This window comes from Mastigoproctus giganteus, chromosome 9, assembly GCF_048544385.1.
Source record: "Mastigoproctus giganteus isolate SK-2022 chromosome 9, ASM4854438v1, whole genome shotgun sequence".
NCBI classification, from domain to species: domain Eukaryota; kingdom Metazoa; phylum Arthropoda; class Arachnida; order Uropygi; family Thelyphonidae; genus Mastigoproctus; species Mastigoproctus giganteus.
In genome coordinates this window covers 140,447,338-140,468,642 of record NC_143583.1, presented here as the reverse complement: position 1 = coordinate 140,468,642, position 21,305 = coordinate 140,447,338, and the positions used below count along the sequence as shown (strand labels likewise).

The 21,305-nt window shown below is 37.4% G+C and overlaps 1 protein-coding gene across 1 annotated transcript in view; it reads right to left on the bottom strand.

Moving 5' to 3' along the window:
• The window catches only part of LOC150080774 (beta-galactosidase-like), a 389,882-nt gene that overhangs the window by 207,549 nt on the left and 161,028 nt on the right, over positions 1-21,305 (bottom strand). The window contains exon 8 of the mRNA XM_090380816.1: positions 2,758-2,938. Coding sequence (XP_090236942.1) covers positions 2,758-2,938 — 181 coding nt within the window. The remainder of the gene's footprint in view (positions 1-2,757; positions 2,939-21,305) is intronic.

The following is a 21,305-nucleotide window of genomic DNA, read 5'->3' as shown; positions in this document are numbered from 1 at the left end:
AAGGTTTAGATAAAGGACGAGATTTTAAAGTGGAGTGTGGCATAAAAGATTCCATTTCTGCAAGAATAATTTCACTGACATGATCTGACATCAGAAGTTTTGAAACAGTAATCCGACCAAGGAAAAGAAGTCTCACAGGTCATCCCATTTTGCATTCTTGTAATGCCAAACAACACGAGGTTGGGAATAGCCATGAGAAAAAGGTTTCATTGGAGAAGAGAAAATCACCAAGTTGGGATCTGAAGTGCCTAAAGGACCTCTCACTTCGACCGTGTACTTAGAAGGGTTGTTTGTGAGAAAAATATCAAGCGTATTGGCTGTATGATTAGGATTTTCCGGTATTCTTGTAGATAAATGAATAATCTGTGGAAGGTCATTAGTAATTGCAAAAGCCTCAGCATCTTGACCAGCTGGGTCGGTTTGACTACACAACCGAAGCCAGCTGGAGTTGTGAACATTAAAATCACCAAGGAAAATTACCTCACTGTTAGGAACGTTGGACTGGAGAAAGTCAAGTTGCAAAGAGAGGAAGTCAAAGAGCTACAAGTGATTAGTGGAGTTCGGAAAATGGTAGAGACAACAGATGAATTTGACACAATGAGGTAGAAAGATTTTAAGCCAGAGAAGATCAAAGAGAGGAGATTCCAAATTGCCAAGTCTCTGACAGGAAATATCAGAACGGACATGTGCACAAGTACCACCTTTGAGGCGAAAGGAATCATACAATGAATAATTTGGGCATCTGAGATGAGCAGTAGTTGAATCAACCGATAACTGAGATTCTGTCAGAAAAAGTACATGGGGTTTGGCAGACTGCTAGTGGAAATGGACATCGTTGAGGTTAGAATTGAGACCACGTATATTTGTGAAATGAATTAGGAAGTGCTTGGGAGGTTTAGATCTTTTTGCAGATAATCTTGCTCTATTAGTTTGATAATTCATGGTGTATTCAATAGTAAGAAAAAGTGCGTGGGACATACTGTATGAAGTAATGAAATTTTTGGATATGGTGTACACATGGTAAGAATATACCCAGTTCCTTGACATAACATGGCCTCGACAATGCTCCCCACATACACACTACTCGGACTCCCTCCAGTCACTATCTGGCAGAGTAGAGGTAGCAAGATTATACAATAGCTGATCCGGAAGCCTCCTAGAGAGTTACCAATAGGTTCGGTCCGGTGTACTAACTGGCGGCCGGCCTGCGAACACTGTTTTAGAGCTATACCCTCGAAATGTAAGGAATATTGGAGTAAAACATAAGTGATATTTCTTGTTGTGTAAATATATTCAGTGAAATGTCAGTATAAGGAATTTGTGAAGGGAAACAAAATATATTTGTTATAATAAAATTTCATTACACTCAAATGCAGTAAAAAAATATGCAGAGCAATAATTTACATATTACAAAATAATTATAATGGAACTTACTTATAAAATTCAACATTATATTTTTAATGAAAATTCAAAATTTAAAAATGTTGTTTATTATGCCTGTTATTTTAAACCAAAAAAAAAAAAAACATTTTTTAATTCAACTGGGAAAAAAGAAAAACCATTATAAACACGTAACTACGGTCTTTACCATTTTGAAATTTATAAAACCATAAGCACAATCACCAAATGAATGATATTAATAATTGTAATTCTTTCCATAAAACTACTGAAACATAATTTCAATGCTGGCACTTCATCTACCAGCACGTTTCCCTAAATATGCAATTCTATATAAACCCGTCACTTCTAAAATTACTCAAGTATGATTTTAGGACTGTAGTCTACAAACCACTAATCTTGAATAGCAATTAAGTGCTCAATTAATAAATTATTACAGCATTGCCAAGTGCTAAAGTTCAAAGATAAAAGAATGTATATCATATTGTTTCAGAATTTTCTTTTTTAAAATATATCATTATAATGGTTATTTTTTGTAGCAGTATGAATTTTTATTGCATTAAACTGATATTTTCATTAAACATATATTTTTTACACAAAGACATACAGTAAATTGGCAAAAGAACGGAAGCGATTTTATTGTACTGAATACTTCAATTACTCTAGAGTTCATTATACTGAAATTTTACTGTAATGCTTTGAGCTAAATGAGCATAGGTTAGCAGTAGTATTGGTGCTCAAATGGCTAATTACATAGTATGCTAATAATTCTGAGGAACGTATATATATATATATATATATATATATATATGAATAATGAAACGGCCTCCGTAGCCGAGTGGGCAAGAGCGGGAGTGCAGTAGCACACGCTCTTTGAGTAGACCGGGGTTCAAGCCCCTGACTGCTGAATACGGTCGATCTGCCAACCCGCACTGGACCAGCGTGGCAGATTATAGTCCATTTCCCTCAGCATGAATTGTTGAGGAGGCTTCCATCCTGCAGTGGGTTGATAATGGCTGCACTTTATTTTTTTATGAATAATGAATGAGTAATGATATATACGTAATTTCAGTAATATATATATATATATATATATATATATATCTTTTTTTTTTTTTATAGAGTTATAGGCTATATCACTAGCCATTTGGTCAAGTATGCAATGAAAAACTTGTACAATTTTGGTATAATAAATTTTATAAATCTATAAAAAAACTATAAAACTCTCTTAAGGTATTCAAAATAGAAATTACAATTGAAATTTATAAATTACAATTAAAAGTTCTGTTTTGATGATCACTTTATATACATTACTACAATATTTATTTACATACATAAATCAGTATAAATGAGACTCACATATTCACTGATGCATTAAAAACCAGGATCTGATTTAAAGTTTTGCAAACACTATCAGTGCTAACATTAGCATGAGGCTCTCCCCAGTGATCAAGCCAACCAGCATAAAATTCTGAGTTTACAAGTGGTCCGCTAGACTGATGAATTCGCTGAATATGAAAGGCACTAGCAACATTGGAACCTAGCAAGAAAGTAAGTTGCATGAGAAAGAGGATTTATTGAGGTGCACTTTGATAATACAGTCAAACCTGCTTATGATGAACTCGCAGGGGTCGATGGAAACTTTGTTATATCCATAAATTCATTATAAAAGTAGAGCAACAAGACAGATGTGAAGTACAATATAGTGGGTCCTCAATATTGATTGTTAACTGGTTCCTTAAAAGTAACAGATAAAAAGCAAAGGACTCATGTGCGTTAATGTTATTTGGTTCAAGGGAAGTCACGACCTTGAGCAACAAATTGCTTTTATTGATGCTTATTTATCTGTTTAATAGATAAATAAACACCAAATAAAAATTAGTTCAATCATAACTTTACTGATTTAAACATACATGTTTAAATCAGTAAAATTTACTCCTTGAAGGGTAAATCACCTTCAATCAAATTGATATAATTTAAAACTTAAGATTCAGAAGTTGGCAGCTGTAGATTCCTGCAGGCATCATTACTTTTCATATGAAATAAGTTTAAATTTCATTGCATTGTATCAATGAAGGTCAGTAGAAAAAAATTCTTCATTGACACAAGCAATACTCTCCAAAAGAACCACAATGACATTCTGGTTTACCAAATGCATCAGTTACGTAACACATAAGGGTTAACTGCCTTTTGCAAGTATTACTTATTTCAATTTACTTAAGCACATAACTATGGTCAAGGGTAAAGTGAAAGGCTTTTGCTTTCATAGGGATACCTACAGTGGTCTCAGACAGTTTTTATATTCTCTGCAGTGGGACCAACTGATGATGATGTTACTAACAGCAAATTCTAAATGGGAAACATTTAGGGAAATAATCATATAAGCTGCTAGCTTTTTGTACCAACTAAGACTGTTCAAGGCCTAAAAAAAAAAGAATGTGAGATGAAGTGATGAGATTTGTGGAAGTTGTTGTTATTATTTGGTTTTTAGGAGCATTAGCAACTAAGGCCATATTGCTCCGGGGATATGTGGTGGTCATTCCCTGACCATTCCGCATCCTCTGTATTTGGTGGTCATGGGCTTGAACCCCGGTCTCTAATCAAGAAGCATGTGCTATATACTGCTGCTCCTGCCCACCTGGCTACGGAGGCACCTTATATATATAGTAAAGAGAAAAAGTATACCCCTACAATTGGCGAAGTTACCAGCTAGGATAGCTAGAAAACAGTAGCTAGAGAACAGCATGTGCTACACACTGCTGTTACTGAGGCGACTATTTGTGAAAGAGAAGAAAAATGCTTGGCATCCATATAAATTAACAGTGTGATAGAGAAGCCTTTGATAGATATAAACTAGTCTGTAATCATGTCCTAAACAAGGTTAAGCAAGTTAAAGTAGATCAGCATTAGCAGAGACATATGATGGAAAAAAGCCAGCTTATACAGCATCAGACAAAAAAAAAAAAAAAAAAACCCTTACCATTTCACCCATTCTTTTGCTCCAAAGGTTTGTCCAGTTCTTCCTTGAATTTATTTAAGCTATCGACTTCCTCAATGAGAGATGGAAGTTTAAGTCATTTAAGTAGTCTTTCTCCCTTTATGAAATTCACACCTCAAGGTAGAATGAGACCAGGCTTTACCATTTTTAAATGTGCTGGCATGCTGCAACAATCTTCACTTATTCACAATAGTACTGAGAACAGGTGGACATTTTCAACAGGTGGAGAAGTGGAATACTGTCAAATGGTATTGTAAACAAAATTGGGTTTGAGTAACAACAGTGAAGTTGGAAAATTTAGAGCTCTTTAAAACAGATGTTTTTTGGGAAAATTCTGTTGTATTTTCTTAATTAACATACACTGCTCAACAAAATCAACAGAACAAAATGTTTTTCATGAATTTCATTGTGAACTGTTGCCGAAAGCAAATATTTGATATAATAGACATCCTGGTATGCAAATTGCGAGTATTCAATAGAAAATAATCTACCACCTTATAGAGCTGCACATTATGCAAATTATTCATGCCTATAAAAATATGGGTTTGACCACATCACTTCATTCATGGCTTTTCTCCATTTCCAGTACTCAGGATTGCAAGTCATCGTCATTTAGATGATTTTTTGAAATGGCCAGCCATTGGATAACTCGAAGCTGGGTAGTCACAGGCAGAGATGGCATACTGGCTTAATTGTTTGTTTGTTTGTTATTTGGTTTTTAGGCGCATTAGCAACTAAGGCCATATTGCTCCGGAGATATGCGGTGGTCATTCCCTGACCTTTCCACATCTTCCGTATTTGGTGGCTCACAGGCTCGAATCTTGGTCTAATCAAGAAGCGTGTGCTACGCACTGCTGCTCCTGCCCACCTAGCTATGAAGGCGACACTGGCTTAATGTGTTATGCAGTGTCATCTCAGCACTATGGAAACAGTTTCAGGAGACAGAACCATTATAAGAAGAGCTGACTAAGGAAGCCCGAGGACTACATCATCCAGAATAGACCACTATGTGGTCTAACAGCAAGTCCCTACATCCCTGTACATCAACTGTTTCTTGAGGGTGCTGTGGCCACAGGTGGAAAAATTTCCAACCGAACTGTGTTAAGAAGGCTCAAGTTTTTTTTCAGTTAGTTGTTGGCACATCGGTTTCTGTGGCCATAATGCACTTGCCAAGGTGCATTATGGCCGTACTGCATTTTGCAGTACTTTGATCCAAGCCCGAGGTGGGATTCGAACCCGCGACCTTTAGGTTGCCAGGCAGGCAGGCACTTTACACACCCAGCCAGCCCGGTCGGCAAGGCTCAAGTGGACTCTATGCAAGGAAGCTAGTGGTTTGTTTCCTATTAACCCCAAACCACTGCAGAGTTTATTGAAACTGTGCTATGAACATGTGACTTGGAGCCCCGACAAGTGGGGTACAGTTCTGTTCTCTGATGAATCCCATTTTAGCCTACAAACATATTCTAGACGTTATTTCATCTGGAGACAATGAGGAATGCAGTACCATCCCTCCAACATCAGAGAAAGGGACATTTACAATGGTGGCAGCATTCTCGTGTGGGGCGGAATAATGATCAACAGTCGCATCCCTCTTCCTATTTTTGATAGTGGTACCAAACTGTGCAGAAGTAGTTAGAACAGATTCTCGAATCCTATGTGCAACAAGGGTGTGAATCTTGTAGACAGGCACAAAAAAGGAGCAACAAATTAGTGACGGGAAACAAAAGGGTACTCTTGCCAAGAAAGATTTTAGTTCTGAAAATTTCAAAGTCTGGAAACTAAGCACCTGCAAGGAGATTGATTTTTTGGTGCCGTAGGCTTTGGATGTATTTAATAAGCTAAATGTTGATGTCATCCTTACACTTTCTCAGATAGCATGCATAAGGAAGCATAAATTTAAATTGAGGATGGATGGTTGCAGGATAGATAAGCAGAAATTTGCATTCAGCTGGAGCAGTGTTCTCCCCAGGACCCATTGAATGGACCCACCGCCCAGTGAATTTAACTGACCGCCCGGCTAAAATTTATGCAATTCTCGCAATACCGTATGGTACTACTCACTGATCTCTATCAATATTGATTTGAACATACTATGCAATCAAGGTCAATGTGACAGGAGCATATAATGTTAAATAATGCAATTAATTTTTGCTCTGGATCGCTTAAGTCACATTTATAAATAAAAGAAAATTTTATAATACTCCGAAGAATTACACTTCCCCACTCGGCTACTTCATAATGCCACCCAGATGGCAAAATTTTCTGGGGAGAACACTACAGAAGGTAACTAATTGTAGGAACAAACTTCCATCTGCTGTTGTTGTGGAAACGAGTAGTTTGAATAAATTTAAGGAAAAATTAGACAAATTATTAGGAGTGATGGACAGGTGATGTGGAAAGTATTTTGTTTTATTTATTTATTTTTTTGGCCAATTCTGAATATAAATTGAGGAAGGATGGTTGCAGAATAGATAAGAGGTGCTACCCAAATGTTCCTGAAATTTGAATGTTGCGCGGGAACTATGTCTAGTATGGACTTGTGGTGCTAGGTAACACTGCATGCATCCTTTGTGAATCAGTGTGCAATGTGGCGTCGGGCTGGATAGAGTCACTGAATTTTTATGCGCCGTTCTTTTGTGGTATTTTGCGTAGTTTGTGATTGTTGCGATGGCTGATGTGAGAGAGCAAAGTGTCTGCATCAAGTTTTGTTTCCTTCTTAACAATACAGCAGCAGAAACCCATAAGAAGCTGAAACAAGCTTTTGGTGACAATGCTTTAGGCCAGATGCAGACCTACTACTGGTTTAACCATTTTAAAAAAGGTTGAATGTCAGTTGATGATAACGATCATTCTGGGTGTTCATAATCGAGCACCACCCCGGAAAATATCACAAAAGTTCAGGCGGCAATCCGTGAAGACCACCGGCAGAGCATTAATGACATTTGTGGCATTGTAGGATTATTGTACAGCACGTGTCAGCAGATTTCGTCAGACGAGTTGAACATGAAAAGGATTGCGGTCAAGTTTGTGCCACGGTTACTGAGTGAAGACCAAAAGCAGCATCACATGGAAGTTAGCAGAGATCTTCAAGAACAGGCCAGGAGTGATCAAAACTTCCTTTCTATGGTCATCACTGGTGACGAGAATTGGGTATATGGGTATAACCCAGAAACCAAGCAATCATCCCAGTGGAAGAGCCCATCTTCATCCCGACTGAAGAAAGCCCGACACGTGAGGAGCAATGTGAAGTCCATGCTGATTTGTTTTTTGGACATTGACAGGACTATCCATAAGGAATTTGTCCCTCCTGGCCAGACAATCAATGCAAAGTTCTACCAAGGGTTCTACACAGCGATGTCATGTATATACTCTTGAAATAGAAAAAAAAATACTGTGGAATAGCCTGAAATAAGAGCAAGATATTTGTTCGCAAGACTGGAGAGTATCAAAGAATGTTCCACATGGGACGTTACATGAAGCTGAGCCGTACCCATTCCATTTCCAACACATTCAAGAATTAATTGCTCGTGATCCAGCCTCCTAGTTGGAATTCTGTACTTGGCTTCTAAAGAAATGTAACGATGATCTTATGTTTTTGATTATTCACAGATGAGTGCACATTCACTCACAACAGAATCTTTAATTACCAGAATAGAAATAGGCAGGTCATTGAAAATCCTCATGAAGTTTATCTTCAGCATATATAGGAACAATTTTCTGTGAATATTTCAGCTTTCATTCTTGGAGAATATGTAATTGGTCCATTTCATTTTCCAGACTGCCTAAGAGTCCATTTTTCATAAAATGGACTCTTAGGTCCAACCTACTTAAATTTCTAGGAGAATGCACTGCCACCACTGAATGCACTGTACTATTGGAAGACATCATACTGACAACAAGGAGGACAATTGGTTCCAACATGATGGCACTCCTGCACATTTCACTGTTGAAGTTAGACTATGGTTGGCCATTACCCATGGCACACATGGACAGGACATGGAAATAACTGTTTACTAGAAAGTTAAAAAATATTTTTAAAAACACAGGTATAGTTCTAATCTTTTCTCTCTTAAAATAAACTTGGCACCTTCTTCAACAGCTGTAAGGACAGCTTCAGATATACCATCCAAGATATTAATAATATAGTTTATATGATACAATTCCAGCTAAACTATAATTCCTGTTATAATGGTAGTACCACTGTACTACCAAAAACTTATGTTTTTGTGTTCTTAATATCAAATTACTAATGAACTTTTTTTTTGAAATGGCAACTCAAACACAAAGAGTTTCCAAATCTTGGGGCAACAGTGCAATGTGGGAACTAATACTGATCTCCATTTAATGCAGTATCACTCTTCTCTTTTCATATATGAACTGATATGTTTATCAAGAAAGTTTGTTGTCTTGAGTCCTTTCCACTATTTATCTGCCTAGTTGTTTTTAAATGATTTAATGATGAACCAAGGATGAAAGAAATTAAAGTACTTAAGTTTTAATTCTTTTCAATTTCTTAATATCCAATCATATCAAAACAATTAGTAGGTAAGTTTTGGTATCATAGGTTTTTTCCAACTGAAATAAACTGAACTTTTTATATATGTGTAAATGAAGAATTAAATAATTGCAAAAAATATGACCATAACATGCAGATTGCTAAAAAACAATTTTAATTAAACTTAAAAATGATTCACAGTTAAAAAAGCAGGTTGAAACCTTCTTTTTTAACTGTGACAGAACTGGTAAAGTATTCCCATAAAAAATCAAGTATAGTCTCTGTGATTGAAACTGATCTCTACCAATTTTAGGAAATAGTGCAAGCCATACGTGACGCATACATGTTGCTTGCATAACAATTTTCTGCTGCATGTTACTAGAGGAGTTTATCTTAAGTAGGCATGCTGATACGTGAAATATGAGATATGCTAGTGCATAGTTTCATTTTAAAATGTATTTAAATTTAAAAATATATATGTTTTCAATTAAAACACATTACTTGTATAGCATTATAAAGTCAATTTTTTGTTTTACAACTCACTTGCTCAGTGCTTTCTATGCAAAGAGAGCAACTGCTATTAGTATTAGTAGAATAAATGATGCAAGGAAGAAAGCTTATACAGTGTCAGCCACAAAAAACTAACCACCTCATCTGCACAACTCCTCTACCAATTTGTCTAATCCTTTCTTGAATTTATTCATACCACCCAGATTCATAACACCAGATGGAAGTTTGTTTTTAAAACAGAATAGCTGCATTAATATTTGTTTGGCAATAATACCATATATAGTGTTGAGTTCATATTTTAAGAATAAATAGCATTAGCATTAGCATTAGCATTAGCAGAGGCATATGATGCAAGAAAGCAAGCTTATTCAGCATCAGCCAAAAAAAAAAAAAAAAACCGCTCCCATTTCACCCCTCCGTTAGTTCGAAATACCTGTCCAGTTGAGCTTTAAATTTGTTTAGGCTATCAACTTCAACAACAAGTGATGGAAGTCGGTTCCACCAACCAACCACCCGCTGGCCAAAGGCAAATTTCCGCACATCTATCCGACATCCGTCCTTCCTCAATTTGAATTTATGCCCTCTGAGGTGATTATTCTGAGAAAGATGAAGAATCCCATTGGCATTGAGCATGCTCAAACCATTCAAAGCCTTATACACCTCTATCAGATCACCTCGCCGGTGCCTAGTCTCCAGACTCTGTAATTTGCAAAACTTAAGCCTTTCTTCGTAAGAGCAACCCTTTGTTCCATTTGCTAATCTTGTTGCCCTTCTCTGTACCCGTTCAAGCAGCTCTACATCCTTCTTGAAATGAGGCCTCCAGACCTGTATACAGTACTCAAGATGTGGCCTTACCATTGCCTTATACAAGGGAATAATCACCTCCTTATCCCTGCTAGAAAAATTCCTGTATATCATTGACAAGACACCATGCGCTACTCTTGCAGCTCGTCTGCACTGCTCAGAGAACTTCATATCTGCCTGCACAATTACCCCCAGGTCCTTTTCATTCTCCACCACTGTCAGTGTAGTACCGCAGAGTTGATACGTTGCTCTGGGGTTACTGTTTCCCATATGCAGCACTTTACATTTGTCGATGTTAAACCTCATTTGCCACCTCTCAGCCCATCTGTTCAACCTTTCCAGATCCTGTTGCAGCAGCATAGCGTCAGTATTGTCCTTAACGACCCTGCCAACCTTTGTATCATCTGCAAACTTGGACATTAAACTTGATATCCCATCATCAATATCATTCATAAATACCGAAAACAACAACGGACCCAACACTGAACCTTGAGGAACTCCACTAATAACATTAGTCCACGTTGAGCAGTGTCCATTGATTACCACTCTCTGTCTTCTGCCACTCAACCATCCCCTTATCCATAGCAGCAATTTGCCTCCAATGCCACACTGCTCCAATTTGTGCAGCAGTCTTCCATGTGCAACAGTATCAAAAGCCTTTCTAAGATCCAAATATATAATATCAAAGTTATTCCCTGCATCCAGTTCTTTTGTGACTACATCATAGTATCCAATCAAATTGGTCAGGCAAGACCTGCCCTTAACAAAACCATGCTGCGTCTGAGCTATAACTGAATTCTTGTCTAGATGATCCTGCAGTGCTTCTTTAACCAGTGCCTCCATTAATTTACCTGGAACAGAAGTTAAACTAACAGGTCTATAATTACTTGTGTCAGCCTTTGATCCTCCTTTGTGAATTGGGGTTACATTTGCACATCTCCAGTCTATGGGTACCTCCCCTGAGTCCAAAGAAGCTCTCATAATTATGGCTAGGGGTTTGCATACTTCCTTTGCTGCCTCCTTTAATATAACTGGATAGATCCCATCCACCCCAGGTGCCTTTTTTATGTTTATCCTCAACAATCTCTCCTCCACTTTCCTCTCAGTTATTACAAAATCATCCAGCTCACTGACAATGTTTACTTTACCTACATCATTCTCCTTCCTGAATAACTCCTCATGCGTGAATGTAGATGCAAAATATTCGTTTAGATTGTTAGCCACCTGAGCAGGATCCTCAACTGTTGAACCATCAATATCCAGTGGACCAATCTGATTCATCCCTTTCCTTTTCGAGTTCAAGTATGTAAAGAACTCTTTTCTGTTTTTCTTTGCATCCTTTGCCAAGGATTTTTCATAGTCTGCCTTTGCCTGCCTAATCTCCTTTGTGACTTGGTTACAGACCAACTTATATCTATCATAGGCTTCCATGTCACCCATTAATTTGTATGTATCCCATGCATTTTTCTTCTCTGCCACATGTCTCATTAGTTCATCTGACAACCATTTAGGCCTAAACCTTGAACAATATTTCTTAGTTGGTATGTAAAGCCTGGTAGCCTCGAAGATTAGTTCCTTGAATGCTTCCCATTTTGAGTTTGCTGTTGGTAACATCATCAGTTGGTCCCACTGTATAGAATTTAAATACTGTCTCAGACCATCATAGTCGCCTTTACGAAAACAAAAACCCTTCCCTTTACCTCTGATGGTAGTTACCTCCTTGAGTAAATCCCACTTCAACACACTGTGATCACTGCCACCTAGTGGTTCATTTATCTGCAGGTTCTTAATGCATGAAGAATCACTACTGATAATCAGATCAAGAGTATTGCTCCCTCTTGTTGCCTCACGAACATGCTGATGTAGAAAACAATCATCCAATAAATCCACAAAAGCCTTGCTAGTGTGCGAGTGACCAACCCACAAATTCCAGTCAATATCTGGGAAATTAAAGTCCCCCATTATAAGACTCTCTGATTTACTGGCCCACTATTTCCCTGTACAAAATCTTATTATACTCATCAGAGTCATTAGGCCTATAGCACACTCCTACTCTCAATTTTGATTTCCCTATGCTTATGTCACACCAAACTGACTCGACGCTGCCCTGTCCATCGATGTCGACTGGCTTCACTTCCTTGGACTTTATGTGTTTCTTAATTAATAGCATAACCCCTCCTCCCCTCCTGTCCTGTCTATCCTTTCTATACACATTGTATTCCCCAAATTCCAGTTCCGCATTACTTATATCTGTGTGACACCACGTCTCTGATATCCCAACAATATCTGCCTTTGATGTTTTGAGCAATACCTCAAATTCATCAAATTTATTTACCAAACTCCTAGCATTGGTGTACACGCAGGTATACATGCACCTGTTTCTATTCTTAGCTACCCTAACACAACCCATGTGTTTACCTGTACCGCAATGACTACCAGCAGTCTCTGAAATATCCTGCATTTTGTTTTTCAGACTTCTGCTCATTTCAATAGAAGCAGTGCAAGAATCACTTCCACCTCTGCCACTGGCTACTGTTAATCTATTAGTCCTTGTATCCCCCCCAACTAGCAGTTTTCCGACCCACCTAACACTGCCTCGACAGCATCAGCAAAAATTCTTGCACCCTTTCTATTTAAGTGTATCCCATCCCTGTAGAAGCAATCTCTCCTGTTAACAAGTACAGTCAAGGCTGAAAAAAATTCTACCCCTTGAGCCTTGCACAATCCCTCCAGGGCCGAATTGATCGACAAGGCTCTCATCATATACTCCCTCCTATCGTGTCTGGGCAGAATTGCAGACACTTTCAAGTTCAACCCTAATTCACAGCTTTTTTTCAACAGTGACCTGTACTTGCTAAGTAATTCCGCCGGTCTCCTACTCTTAATATCATTAGTGCCAACGTGTACAACTATATCACCTTTTGTGCCCTTAAAAGATGACATCCGCTCTACAACGTCATCAACCTTTGCCCCTGGCAGACATACCCTGGTCCTATTCCACCTATCATTTTTACAAAGGATGTTCCCCGTTTCCCTGACAATAGAGTCACCAACAACTACTAGTTCCTGTGGGACCAGCGCATTCTGCCTAGGGGGCTGCTTCTGTGTTGCCTGATGACCAAGTGCAAGCTCTGGCGTTGATGTGGGCAGCTGAGAGCTTGATGGGCCCCTCAATTTATTTCCTTCGAGGGCATCCACCCTGTCCTTCAAGCTCTCATAAAGGCCCATAACAACGCTGAGTTGTCGCCTGATTTCCTTGCACTCCTTACATCGTGCACACACAAAGACAACCCCCTTGGCAGTATCATATCCCGTACCCGACTGCTCCGCAAACATCAAGCAAACAGTGCATTTTAATAGACTGTGATTCAGAGGGCAACTGCCCCCCTCAGTTCTCCCCTGAACCACAGCACTCCCATTAGCTTGAGCCTTTTGCTTTGCTGCTCTGGTCAGAGTCATGATTCCGATTTAATTCAATAAAATTCAAAACAAAAATTAAATCCTTAAGTTATATCCCAAAACAGTTATGTTATATATATATTTTTTTCGGTATCTAGTGTTTTCTACGAGTTCCCTTTATACAACTTCCGTATCACGTGTACCACTATAGTTATGTATTAATTATTTGTTAGATTAAGTCGTTATATATATATATATATATATATATATATAGAGTTAAAAGTACAATTTAATTGACAATAAAGTTTATCAAGATTAATAGATTTACTGATTAATTGACAATATTATATTATGCACTATACGACACTAAGCTTATGCTATCGTGTAAAAATGGCGGGAATTCACGAACGGTATTTCTACGGACTCGTAAGTATTGATTAGCTTCCAAATCTCGCTATCTCAATTTAGAATAAACTAAGGATCCTGACTAGCTCTATAATCTACTTATAGAAGATAATTTGATATAACAGTTGGTTAATAAATCGACTAAATTTGGTTAAAAAAAAATTTGGTTTGTGACACGTGGATTTGATACTGTTACCGATACTAAGTAATATCTACAAAATCTCTGTCTAAGTTAAACTTTAAACTAAGTATGTAACTAGGAATATAAAGCTACTCTAGAAAATAAGTTAATATGACAATTTAAACTAATAAAGCAGAAAATAAATCAGGAAAAACTTCTCTGTTTGAAGAGCTTTAAGGAGCAACGAGGAGCAAATAATTATACATTGGAGAAATCTGCAAGAAAACCGTAACATAAAGGGGCTGAAATCCTAACTAAATACAGTTTAGAAAGTTCAGTAATGTATACCTAATATTCATTTTACTGAAAGGCAAATATCTATAAAAAATAATAATACAGAGATACAACCTTACTACGTGGCACTGCCCTTCTTATACATAACTTTATACATAACTTTCAGATTTTTAAAACCCACTCTTTCCAGATATGCTATGGATGTAGTTCTATTCTTGGAATCTATTTTTATTTAAAAATGAGATTGAATTTTGATGAATAATGAAGGAACAACTAATTTCTGAAAAAATAACTAATAATCTGCCTGTTTAATATTGTTAGCAGCTTTGTTCACCTTATTGGCATCAAATTTTCTTATAAACCTGTAATACCATCATCAATATTATTAATGAAAATTAGAATTATGTTACAACGAATTCTATGGAAAAGTGCGGAGAAATTCAAGAACAGCTATGCTGATATTTCTAATGGTTTTGATTTTATACTACACTTTTCCATGATGACAAAGGCTGTCTAAGTAAATTTTAGCTTGGTCTGCCCACAAACTTTTTTGGTAGCCAGATTCAACATAATGTTAAAAGAAGCAGCAAAAGAGGTAATCAAATATTCAATTATAACAATGAGAGAATATTCATGGATTCAGAACAAATCCTTACAGATTGAAGATGTGAAAATGTATTCATCTCGTATTCACAAAGGTAGTTCAAAGGTTGTAACAGACTTGAAAATTTTACTTGTGCCAGGTAAAATTATGGAACAGAGAGTTAAAGAGTAGTGCAAGGTCATGTCTATAGGAATGGAACTATAAAGCAGTCACAACATTAAGGGACAATCATGGCTGACTAATGTGATCAGTTAACATGAAGTCGTCACAAAGAAACTGGGTGCAAAGAATAATTTTGACATCACATACTTAGATTTCAATAAAGCCTTTCAAATGCACCACATGAATGATTATTTTATAAACTGGTGCAATGATGCATTATTAAAGATAAATATTAGATAAATGAATAATTAAGTGATAAGAGTTAAAGAGTAGATCTAATATAGCTACTGTTACTCACAAATTATTGAGAGGGGTTGTTGTTGGACACCCTTTACTATTTTTAATAGTCATTAATGATACTGGGGTAAGAATTTCAAGTTTTATGTCTATTTTTGCCAATGAAAAGGTAAGTAGAATGGTTAATTACAGTAATCAGGGTATGCTATCTCAAGAGTATCTAGAAAAACTAAGCAGATGGGCTCATAAATAGTAAGTGAGGTATAAACATCAAGAGATGGAACTTCTCAATTACCTGCTCAAATGGAAGGTACTGAATTTTGGCAACAATAATCCCAGGATAACATACCATTTTGGTAATGCCACACTCAAAATAGATCAACAATGAAAAAAATCTTGGGGAGTTCCCTGAGCAGTGCAGACAGGTGCTAGAACAGGTCATGGGAGTTCTGTCAATATAAAACAGAAACTTTGTTAGTGAGGAGAATTGTTATTGTTATTTTTGGTTTTTAGGAGCATTAGCAACTAACACCATATTGCTCCAGGGATATGCGGTGGTCATTCCCTGACCTTTCCGCATCCTCCGTATTTGGTGGTCACGGGCTCGAACCCCAGTCTCATCAAGAAGCATATGCTACGCACTGCTGCTCCTGCCCACCTGGCTACGGAGGCGCCTGTGAGGAGAAAGAAGTGACTATTCCATTGTATAAACAATGGTTAAGCCACATCTGAAATAATGCATATATGTTTGAAAACCTCATTTTAAGAAGGAGATAGATCTTGGAAATGATGTGCAGAAGGGCAACAAGATTAGATGAGGACACAAAAGGATAATCTTACCAAAGAAAGACTGGAGGGTTCTGTAAATTGCAGTCATGGAAACTAGGCATCTGCATGTGACCTAAATGAAGTGCAAAGGCTTTAAAAGGGTTAAATAAAATAAATACAGCTATAAAATAAATAAAGAGACACAAATTCAAACTGAAAAAGGATGGCTGGAACAGATATACAGAAATTTGCATTCAACCAGAACAGAGATTAATTGTCAGCATAAATTCCCATTCAGTGCTGTGAAAGTGAGTAGTTTCATTAAGTTTAAAGAAATGGATAAACAATTAGACAAAATGAGAAAATGAATATACCAGTTGGTTATAAAATAAGTTTCATTATTCAGGATACCCTAGTGTCAAAACGGCCAGAGATAATGCTGTGAAAATCGGTGAGTATGTTATTTAGGGTATGGGAAAGAAATTTGTAGAAGAAAAAAAATTAGTTAAAAATTTTTAAACTAATTTTTTTGCCACCAGGGGAGAAATTAGCACTGTAAACATGAGATGAAATACTTAACTTAGGATTAGATTTTAATATCAGAACTTAGAAATCTACAGATACTATTCTATGTGCTTTCCTTCACTTGAGATGACATTCTGAAAACGGAGGACTGCATGCGACACAGTTTCATGTAGCATCTCAATGGGGATGTTGACCACATGCTGTTTAATGCTTGCTTTCAAATCGACAAGAATCTGTATGCTGCCACAGTAAACTCTGTCTTTCAGGTATCCCCATAGCCAGAAATGACAGGGATTGAGATCTGCCAATCAGGCTGGCCTGAACTGCGGAAAGTCTCTAGAAATGATGCAATCATTTCCGAATGTTGAATGGAGCAGTTCCCTCACTTGTCGATCAACATGGGGAGGGGCACCATTTTTAGCATTAGTAAAGGCACATGATGCAAGAAAGCAAGCTTATATAGCATCAGCCAAAAGAAAATCTAATTTCATGCATCCACTGGCTCCAAATGTTTGTCTAGTTCTGCCTTCAATCTATTTAAGCTATCAACTTCCACAATGATAGATAGAAATTTGTTCCAGCAATCAACCACACGCTGGCTAAAGGCAAACTTCCACGCATCTATCCTACAACTGTCTTCCCTCAATTTGAATTTATGCCATCTCAGGTGATTATTCTGAGCAAGAGGAAGAATCCCATCAGCACTCAGCTTGCTTAAACCATTCAAGGCTTTATACAAGTAGTGCAAGAACTAAAGTCTTGTGATCAGCAACAACGAATAGACTGCTCTATGATTTCTGGCTCATATGGAACTTGACAATATATGGGCTCGAACGATTTTGTGGTCTGATGAGGCAATTTCACTCTTCATGGGGCTGTAAATGCCAAATATGGGGAACTTCTTATCCATCTGCTGTGCATGAAAGATCACTACAAAGTCCATACATTACAGTATGGTGTCAATTCATAGCAGAGTTTATAATCGGACCATTTTTCTTTGAAGAGGCTACACCTCATGGCCTTTAAGGTGTATGGTAACTAGTGCATGGTACTGCACTCTTCTAAGAGATCACATTATTCCACGCTGCAAGAAAGGTAATGCTTGGAGACCGTAGTTTTCATGCACGATACAACGGCTGACAGGGTTATTAATTAGTATCACTAATGACAGTATTTGCTGCAACAGATCTAGAAAAGTCGAGCAGATGGGCTGAGAGGTGGCAACTGAAATTTAACATTGACAAATGTAAAGTACAGTAAACCCCCGCTATTTGCAGTATCTGTATTCGCGGTTTCGTGTATTTGCGGTCGCTGATTTAATATAAAATGAAACCTAAAAAAATGTGAATTTTAAAGCGCCGTGAACATTTTCTGCCATAAAAAAGATGGGCGTGGCTAAAATTATCTTTCCCGGTCAAAACAGCGCTCAGTGGGTGGGGGGAGAGGGGTGACAAAATCCCGGCGTGGATGTTTCTTGCTAATCCTTGTTCAGTGTGTGTTATGTGCTTGTCATGGAAGGTTTCGTCATTTGCTTTTAATTTATATGCTTATAAATTGAATAAATTTATCAATTTATAAATTGATATGCTTACAAAAGTGATAAATCTACCGTTTTGCAGTGTAAAACAGACTTTTTCGAGTGTGTGTTAACGGAAGAAAGTGACTTTATTGTGGACAAGTTCTTTCTAACCCATATGGCTGCTAATAACAAGGGAAATGTGAAAAGATCAAAGAAGGTGATGACATTAGCGAATAAAATTGAGTTATTAGACAAAATTTCTAATGGTGAAAGTGTCTCCTCAGTAGCAAAACATTATAAAATCAATGAGTCAACCGTACGATCAATCAAAAAATCAGAAGAAAAAATCCGCCGTAGTGTCCGTGAAAACGTGCTAATTGCTTCAAAAATTTGCTCTATAACTTGTGATGTTAAATTAGAAAAAACAGAAAAAGCTTTAAATCTGTGGATAGAAGACCGAACTCAAAATAAAATTCCGTTAAGTTCACTCATCATTCGTGAAAAGGCAAAACTCCTTTATCAACACTTTAGCAAAACTGGTGATAGCTCTGGCGGGATAAGTTTTTTTAGCTAGCAAAGGCGCTGGTTTGAAAGATTTGTTTGAAATTTCTAATAAATATTACATTTAATATTAAATTGTTTCTTATTTTCATTTCGATGCCATATGCGTGCATTTCACTATGTACTGTCTATGTACATAGTCATATTATGAAGGTACATATAATACATACATAAACACAATTTTAGACTAGTTTTTCTTATATACTGTATTTCATACTTTGGAATGGAACCCCTTTATTACTATGGGAGCCATAACTCAGTATTCGTGTTTTCGGTATTTGCGGCATTTCTCAGGAACGTAACCCCCGCAAATAGGGGGGTTTACTGTACTGTATATGGGAAGCAGTAACCCCCAGTGTAATGTATCAACTGTGTGGTACTACACTGACAGTGGTAGAGAATGAAAACCTGGGGGTGGTTGTGCAGGCAGATATGAGGTTTTCTGAGTAGTGCAGACAGTCTGCAAGAGTAGCTCATGGTGTCTTGTCAATGATATACAGGAATTTTTCTGTCAGGGATAAGGAGGTGATTATCCCCTTATATAAGGCGATGGTCAGGTCACACCTTGAGTACTGTATACAACTGTGTCTGGAGGCTTCGTTTTAAGAAGGATGTGAGCTGTTGGAATGAGTACAGAGACTGGCAACAAGATTAGTGAATCTTGTAGGGGAACCAGCGTAAAATTATTCGAAGCACTTTATGTACAGTAGACCAAGGAAGGTTCAAGTCTCTTGACACACCTTTGGCACTATTAACTGGTAGTGTTTCGCATTCTGACCATTGCAACTGCCGCTTCATCCACTACCTCCGTTCTGATATGTGGTTGTCCCCTGCCTGGAATTCACCTAACTCCTCGGTTGCTTCAAATTTCTTTATTAGTTTTCGAAGCTCCACTGATGTCAAAGGTCCTTTATGCAAACCTCTAAGTTTCCAATATTCACATAGTGCTGCATTAGCGTTACTATTATTCTGGTAGAACAGTTTTACTAAAATAGCACTTTCCTTTTTTGAAAGAGCCATAATGGTTATTGACGGTGGACTTTCTGCTTTTATCTAACAGGATGTCATTTGCGTAAGTAGAGACTTGAAGTAAATGACAACTTTTACATATGTTCAGCGCCATTTTCCCTCTGGTGGCAGAAATTTGAACTATTTTTTTTTGTTCTCCAAATCGCTTCCCCATGACATACCCACCGATTTTCACAGCACTAACTCTAACCGTTTTGACACTAGGGTCTCCTGAATAGGGAAACTTATTTTATAACAACCTGGTAAATATATATATATTTTTTTTTGGTTGGAGCTATATAAGCTTTGCTACTGTGCATCAGTTTGCCAATACCAGTACTAATACTGGATCTTTAAATGAAATGTAGACAATCAGTCAAACTGCCAAATCTCAGAATTTTACCAGAACTTGGAATTTTACGTATTCCAGGTGGACATAATATTATATAGTGGCAAATGATTTGAGAAACCAAGCTTATATAGCATTAAAAAAAAAATTCCCATTTCACCTATCCATCCCATCACTGAGTTTTCTCAAGCCATTCCAAACCTTAAACACCTTAATCTGATCACCTCACAAGTGCCTAGTCTCCAGACACTGCAATTTGCTGAAATGAAGCCTTTCTTGGTAAGAGCATCCCTTTGTGATAAAGATATTTCATCAATATCTTCTCTGTACCTGTTCCAGCAGTTCTACATCCTTCGTGAAATGAGGCCTCCACACCTGTATGCAGTACTCAAGATGTGGCCTGACCATTGCCAAATCCTCATCAGACATTTTCAATCCACTGCAGGATGAAGACCTCTCCAGCAACTTTCCAGTTCCTTCTGTTTTGTACAATGGCCATCGATTTACTACCCACAAACTCAGGAATTTCATCTATCCATCTCTGCCGTTGTCTTCCAGGTTTTCTTCTAGCTCCTCTTGGGTACCATTCTGTTATTTTCTTAGTCCATCTGTCATCATGTCTTCGAGCTATGTGTCCTGCCCAAGACCATTTTAGTTCTTTAGTTTTGATAAGAATGCCCTTTACTTGAGTTTGTTGCCTAATCCATGTGTTTCTCTTCTTATCTAACAGTCTGATTTCCAATATAATTCATTCCATTCTTCACTGTGTAGTTCTCAGCTTCTCTTCCATTTTTTTGGTGAGTGCCCAAGTTTCACTTCCATAAGTCATAGTGGGGAGTATACATTGGTTCATTTTTTTATGTTTCAGACAAACTGGGATATTGCTCCTCAGTATGTGACTATATTTCCTGAATGCTATCCATTCAAAATTTATCCTTCTCTTGACTTCCAGCCATTTTTCATTATTACAGCTAATAACTTGTCCCAGATAAGTATATGACTCCACCTTTTCAATTTACTGCTCCTTCAATCATTATGTTCCTTTCTGTGGCATACTTATTCATCATTACTTTTGTTTTAGCCATATTCATCTTTAGTCCAAAATCCTTAATAACTCTACATAACGGATTAAGATTTTCCTCTGATTC